This window comes from Plecotus auritus (genome assembly GCF_963455305.1).
Source record: "Plecotus auritus genome assembly, chromosome: 12".
Taxonomy (NCBI): Eukaryota; Metazoa; Chordata; class Mammalia; order Chiroptera; family Vespertilionidae; genus Plecotus; species Plecotus auritus.
In genome coordinates, this window is record NC_137778.1 from 23,936,246 (window position 1) to 23,943,229 (window position 6,984).

Consider the following 6,984-nt stretch of genomic DNA (forward strand, 5'->3'; position numbering starts at 1 on the left):
TTTGCATAGTGGTCTACATTCCCACTAGCAGTGAATGAGGGTTACCCTTACTCCATAACCTCTCCAACACTTATTATTGCTTGTCTTGTTAATAATAGTCACTCTAAGAGGTGTGAGGTGGCATCTCATTTTAGTGTTGATTTGCACTTGCCCAATTGCTAGTGAGGTTAAATATCTTTTCATATATCTATTGGCTGTTCATATGTCTTCTTGGGAGAAGTGTATATTTTCAGGTCCTCTGCCCACTTTTTGATTGGGTTTTTGTTTGATGTTGAGTTCTTTATATATTTTGGAAATTATATCTTTGTCAGAGCTATTGTTTGCACATATCATCTCCCATCTGGTTGGCTGCCTCTTTGTGTTGTTGTCAGTGTCTTTTACTGTGCAGAAGCTTTTTAGTTTTCTATAGTCACATTCTTTTATTTTTACTTCCCTTGCCTTTGGGGTCAAGTTCGTTAATATTTTCTTCTATATAACTTACTAGAGGCCCAGTGCACAAATTCGTGCACCAGTGGGGTCCCTAGGCCTGGCCTGTGGGATCGGGCCGAAACCAGCTCTCCGACACCCCCCGAGGGATCCCAGATTGCAAGAGGGCACAGGCCAGGCCGTGGGACCCCACCAGTGCACGATTGGGGCCAGGGAGGGACCGCAGGAGGGCTCCAGGGTGTGTCTGGCCCATCTTGCTCAGTCCCAATCAGCCGGACCCCAGCAGCAAGCTAACCTGTCGGTCAGAGCGTCTGTACACGTCATAGCAAGTGGTTGAGCGGCCTTAGCATATCATTAAGCATATTACACTTTGATTGGTTGAATGGCCAACCGGACACTTAGCATATTAGGCTTTTATTATTTAGGTCTTTGATCCACTTTGAATTAATTTTTGTACATGGGGACAAACAATCCAGTTTCATTTGTTTGCATGTGGCTTTTCAGTTTTCCCAGCACCATTTATTGAAGAGACTATCTTTACTCCATTGTGTGTGTCTGGCTCCTTTGTCAAAAATTACTTATCCACATACCTGCAGTTTTATAGTTGGGCTGTTCTGTTCCATTGATCTGTGTGTCTGTTTCTCTGCCAATCCGATGCTGTTTTGATTATCATAGCTCTGAAGTATAATTTGAAGTCAGGTAGCATGATACCTTCTTATTGGGTGTATATATACAGTTCCTGGTTAGGGCACATAAATGTCACAGTTTGAATAGCACGAACATTTCCTATATCTACTTGATTTCCAAGAGCATTTGGATTGCCAGTTTCTCTCTTGTAACTCAAGAGTCAGAGGAAAATTGGTTAATGAAGTGATCAATGGAAGAAATATGGATCTCACTGTGTAGTAAGACCTACTGCTGACTATACACTCTTTTCCCTCCCAGGAGACCCTTTAACTAGTTTTTCAAGGCTCAATAAGATTTGAAAATACTGTGGTTTCATTGGCTTGTGGAAAATAAAGTTTTACTCGTAGTGTCATGGATCTCAGGGAGAACCACAGGAAAGAAAAAGTTATATTTTTCTTGCCTTGAGATACATCAACCCACTTTGGAGCCATTTGTGGGAATGATTAAAAAGCGGTCTGCTGGATACCTACTTCCTGTGAGCAAGCAGAAAGGATTCCTTCAGTTCAGTCCAACTCATGGAAGCTTCCAGGTGGAGCCAAGGGTTGAAATACTTTGATAACAACACTGGTTGCATTGCTAGTAAGAAAGAAGACCACAGGCTCTGAAATGGTCAAGGGCAGACCCACATTAATTACTATTTTTTAAAAAGTGAGCAATGAAAGTAGCTGCAAAGACTCAGGGGGTAAGTAAATCCATCTGTTGGAAAGGATGGCTACGGCATGTTTATTTCTTAAAGATAATATAGATGCTGCTCCTCCCTCTTCCTTCACTCCCCTTTCCTCCACCAACTCAGGACATGTAGCAGGATAGATTAAGAGGATGGGCCACCGAAGTCCCTGTTGATGTTGACTTTTGGAAAGCTTGCTTGGCCAAACTGCAGAGGTGAGTCCATCTGCATAAGATGGTATTTAGTCAGCAGGTTGGGGGTCAGATTTCCTCTGACCCACCATTGAAGTTGGAACAAATGTGACTGCCCTTCTGGTGACCTCACACTGTCTTAGATCCTTGACTGTGCTGCTGGGGCTCAACACCTTTCCTCCTGTGTCCTCTCCACCCCTCTCTGTGTGCCTTCCTAGGAATGCAGTGCTCATGGCCAGGAGTGAAATGAAAGCGATTACTGTTCTTTGAAAGCTCGTTCTAAATGGGGTGTGGTAGCTTCCTTTTCCGGAAGGAATTGTTGATTAAATGGGAAGGGATGATTTATCACCTGAGAAGTTATCCTAGCGGTTGATAAAGACTACCAGAGTTTGCGCTGAGCTTCCCAGAACAGCATTTGCCAGCTTGTTCAAATAGACTCTTTCTCATGGTCTCTGAAGAACACAGTGAGTGAAGGATTCCTGCTCCTTCACACATCCTGAGTGTTCAGAGTCAACGCCAGCGAGCTATCAGGTAGCTCCCGTCTCTGATACACACCAGGATGCAGGGAAGAAGCCCACACACCAGTGAGATAGCGGGTGGGAGGGCCATTTCCCCAAGCTACACGCACAGGCAATCATACTCTATCCTTGGCCCAGAGGCATCACTCCTTTCCAGTGTGTGGGAAGGCCTTGCCCTGCCCTGCTCCTTTCTCTTCCAGGGATCTGCAAACAGCTCAGGTGCCTCTCATTACCTCCTTTGCCCACCTTGATTGAGGCTCAATGGCAGTGACCTCCTTCCTCTCTGCAGGAGATGGCGGAAGGGAGCATGAACTCCCCGCAGGTTAATTAGGTGATGTGTGCCCCTGAAAGTCTGCACTTTCCACAAGAATGACCCTATGCCAACGTGCATGGAGGGCATTATTGACCTCGTTCGTACCACAATCATTTACCTCCACACTGCATAGCTAGTTACATTTGCTATCCCCACAAGATCACTGTTTCAGCTGCTTCTACTCAGTGCAGAAATAGCATTGAAAGAACTATTCAAACAAATACCTTATTTGCCATCTAAAGAAAACTGATTTAATGTCTTTCAAAACTGCAGCTCTATGGTTTTAAAAGGGCAGACATTCCCACCGAATATATTAGCAATTTCCTCACTGCATTTTGTGTCCCTGTCTGCCCCACTTTGCACACCCATCCTATTACTGGTATTTCATTCATTTGTTTGACAAATATCTATGGAGAGCCCTGTTCTAAGTGCCAAGGATAGAGCAGTAAGCAAACCAGGCCAGCTCGGTCCCTCGGAGGGTACGGCCTCACACTGCTTGCCTTCCTGTCTCCCCCTCTTTCTAACCTCTATGCTTGTCCCCTAGGAAAGCTGGCCTCATCCTTTCCCAGCTTGGGGAGCTCAGCAGCTGGTGCAACAGACTCCTTCAGGAACCCAAGATAAGCTTGCGGCGTGGCTCCCTCCAGTACCTGGGCTGCCGCTACAGCGAGATCAAGCCCTATGGACTTGACTGGTCAGCGCTGAGCCAGGACCTCAGGAAGACGTGTGAGGAGCAGACCCTCAGCGTCCCCTACAACGATTATGGGGACAGCAAAGACGTCTAGCACCACGAGGCCGGAGAGAGGAGGGGGACATCTGGGTAGGTTTGTGGATTTTTAATATTTTTTAATGGAACATTAAAACCTCCATGGATGACATCTAACCCAGGGAGAAACCGACCCTTGCTCCCTGCAGGATTTCTTCACTACGTTCTCCATCTGCATGACCAGGACACAGCCTGCCAGCCAGCGGCTCTCTTTGGGGCTTGTTTTGCAATTGATTTGATTCCCCCCGCTCCATGGGGTTCATCCAGGAAGGGCCAGTACCACCGTCAGTGTTTAGTGGACCGAAGTAATTACCGATCACAAAAAACTTCTGCACCCCACCCCCGCACCTCGTCCGTACCACAATCATTACGTTGCTAGCTTTGCAGATCATTTCTCTGGATGCACATAGGAAAGAGGCATCTTCTTCCCCCACCTGGTTGCCAGGAGGGCAGAGATTCTGCCCGAGCGTTGGCACAGGCACCAGTGGGGGCCCGGCCAGCAGAAAGCACTTTGCAGGTGGACCAGTGACGGCCTTAGCTGTCCCCTCACACCTCAGAGGCCTGAACACACACTCATCTACCCTGCCCTTGACCAGGGTCCTCATTTGGAAACACGAGAGAAAGGTCATGGAGAAGATGTAAGGCCAGCCACAGAGCGGTGCTGATCTCTTCTGAACAGTAATAACGACAGACCACATTCACTGAGTACTAGGCGCCAGACGCTGCTCTCGGTACTTTACATGTCACCAAATTCTCACAACAGCCCCCACCCTCCCAGTGCTCTTCTGAGCTCCTTTTCAGTCATGAGGAAACTGAAGCAAAGAGAGGGTACGTACCTTGTCCCAAATGCCGCCTCTGCTCTGTCTGGACGGCAGTGTGAGTTCAGGCCGGCATGCTGCAGAGCAAGGCGCTTACCCCGCCAGCCTTGTGCTCAGTGTTGTCTGGACGGTAGCTGTGAGCTCCATGGGTTCCTGCCCAGAGAGCCTTCCCTTTCCCACTCGCTGAGGAGTAGATGCACCCACCATGGGCAGGAGGGGAGCCCAGTGCACCTTTAACTCTGTAGCTAGAGCACCTTTGGGACCACGGGGTCCCCACCCATGCTGGGAGTGAAGACTGGGCTATGGCTGTGAGCTCAGGTCGCTCGCACCCCATCCACATCTTTCTATAGAAAGATCCACAGTTCATCGCACACGATGGACTGCCCCGGCCTCAGAGACACCCCTCCCAGAGCAAAGGCCTGCAGGAAACTCGGCTGTCCCACCTGCTCAATGCAGGGCTCAGCTAAGACGCCTCAGGGGCAAGTTTCTCACCATCAGCTACCAATGGGGTGGCGAGGGAAGGCCACCTTCGCAGCTGCCACTGTGTTCTGTCCTTTATTCAAGTTTGAGCAGAAAACCAGGTCCACACAGCAGCGGGAGGCTCCAAGGTTGTCCCTAGCGGTGGGCAGGGTAAGGGCAGGGAGTGACATCTGGCTTTTTTATTAAAATAAAAGAAGCTCACTGTCACTCCCAAGTCCTTTTCATCTGTTTTATCTTTGCTCTTCCTGTCTGGGACCCATCCCCTTTGTCCCTTCCTTCCCCAGGATTCTCTTCCTCCTTCTGACCCCCTCTCTGCACCAGGCATGTGCATACACATATACACCCACCTACACTACACTTATACACCCACCCCGCTCCCCCGATAGCTGGGTCCCATCTACTTTCAAGTTAAAAGTAAGGCCAATATGACTGGGGCAGCAGAGTGTCTTAAGATCCCCCAAGGACTTTAGTGGAGGGTTTGTGCTCTAGAGAGACACGTCGACCACACCCTGACGACAGTGCCCAAAGCGTGTCTGGAGGAACTCACCTGCCTAGAGAGGGTGATGGTACCAGCCAGTATTCAGCCTCTAGTTTCCAAGCTGCCAAACAGGTCTTAAGGGAGTTGGTCCTGTCCACCAACACTCACCCAGCCTGGTGTCCCCACGAATGGACACCGTGAGAGCAGTCATTTCCCACGGAGTTTGGTCTGTTTGTTATTTTTAGTTAACCACATTTCTTGATATTCAAATGTTCTATTAAAAAACTGAGTGTGAAAAACCCCCACTTTACTATTGTAGAAGGAAGAAAGAATATGATTGACCAACTTCAGGTATAGCAGTATTGTTTAAAAGAGAATTATTGTACGATTACTAAAAATGGAACTAAATAATAAAGCTGTTAGTAAGTGTCCAGTGTGTGGGTGTCTTTAAATAATCAGTGTCTGGTTGGACCAACTGGGGAATTGTTTGTTTTAAATGTTAGGTTCCAAATACATAAGTCTAATCACCTGTCATCTGAACCAGAAAGAAAAAGTTAGATTTTAACAGCAAATTATAATCTTACAATGTTACTACCTAGTGATGATTCTTACTTTTTCTCTGCCACCTATTTAAATGTACTGCATACAACACTGCATGCCCAAGACACACTGGTGGGTAAGATGAGCTGTTCTCCATCTCAGAGCGTAGCACTTTATGTGGCAAGTAAGACACTGAAGCCATCATTACAAAGAATTTCAAACAATCTTCCTCTCTCTACAATGTAACTATAAATAGATGTCATCTCACGCCACTCCCTGTATCTTTCACAACCGGATGTGAAGGGTCTGCACACTTAGTAGGCCCCCCTGCAAAGTAATGATGAGCCTTCTAGCCTCTGCAAGTAGGAGCTACTATTAAAAGAAGATGAAGACTGTGGCAGTTTTAAAACATGGCGATAAATTCTTTGACATCTCCCATCTAGAAGCATGTTGTGCTGGCTCTCTTCCTGAATCTGGGCAGGTTTATGACTATTTTAACCACATATTACGATAGAAGTGACACTAGGTGACTTCCACATCTGAGTCATAAAGGCCTTGGGACATCCACCTTCTCCTCTGGAATTCTTACTCTCGGTGCCCTGTGTTATCACAAAGATCTGAGGCCACCTGCCGGAGAGGTCATATGTGAGCCCTCTAGGCCAAGGTCATAATGTAAGCACACTGGGCCCAGCCTTCCAGACATTCCTCCTGAGGCACCTGACACATGAACGGAGCATCTCAGACCCTCTGCCAGAAGCATACCACCCAGCAACCTCTATCAACGTCTCATGAAAGAGAAGACTCACCCTGCCAACCTCAACCCGGATTCCTGACCCTAAAAGTTAGACAACATCATAAATAAAATGGTTATTATTGTTTAAGGTCCTCATGACGCGTGAGCTGAACTAACAGCAACATTTCACTGAACAAGTTTTCTGTCTGTCGTTTTATCTTATGATGATGGGCGGGGGTGCCTTGCATGCAACAAAACTGACCAAGAAGACACAGCCATCTTTACATGCCCAGGCCTTGCTGCTCAGCCTGGACATCAGCACGTGCACTCTCAAGGCTCCTGTGACGTGAGTTTACTGGCATTCATGGAG

General features: G+C 47.5%; 1 protein-coding gene across 4 annotated transcripts in view; it reads left to right on the forward strand.

Annotated features, from left to right (window-relative positions):
• Window positions 1–5,772, forward strand: part of ASTN1 (astrotactin 1) — a 289,500-nt gene extending 283,728 nt beyond the window's left edge. For all 4 annotated transcript variants that reach the window (XM_080647395.1, XM_080647393.1, XM_080647392.1 and 1 more), the window contains one exon: window positions 3,347–5,772. In XM_080647395.1, coding sequence (XP_080503521.1) covers window positions 3,347–3,584 — 238 coding nt within the window. In that variant the 3' untranslated portion in view covers window positions 3,585–5,772. The remainder of the gene's footprint in view (window positions 1–3,346) is intronic.
• The last annotated feature ends 1,212 nt before the right edge of the window (window positions 5,773–6,984 follow it).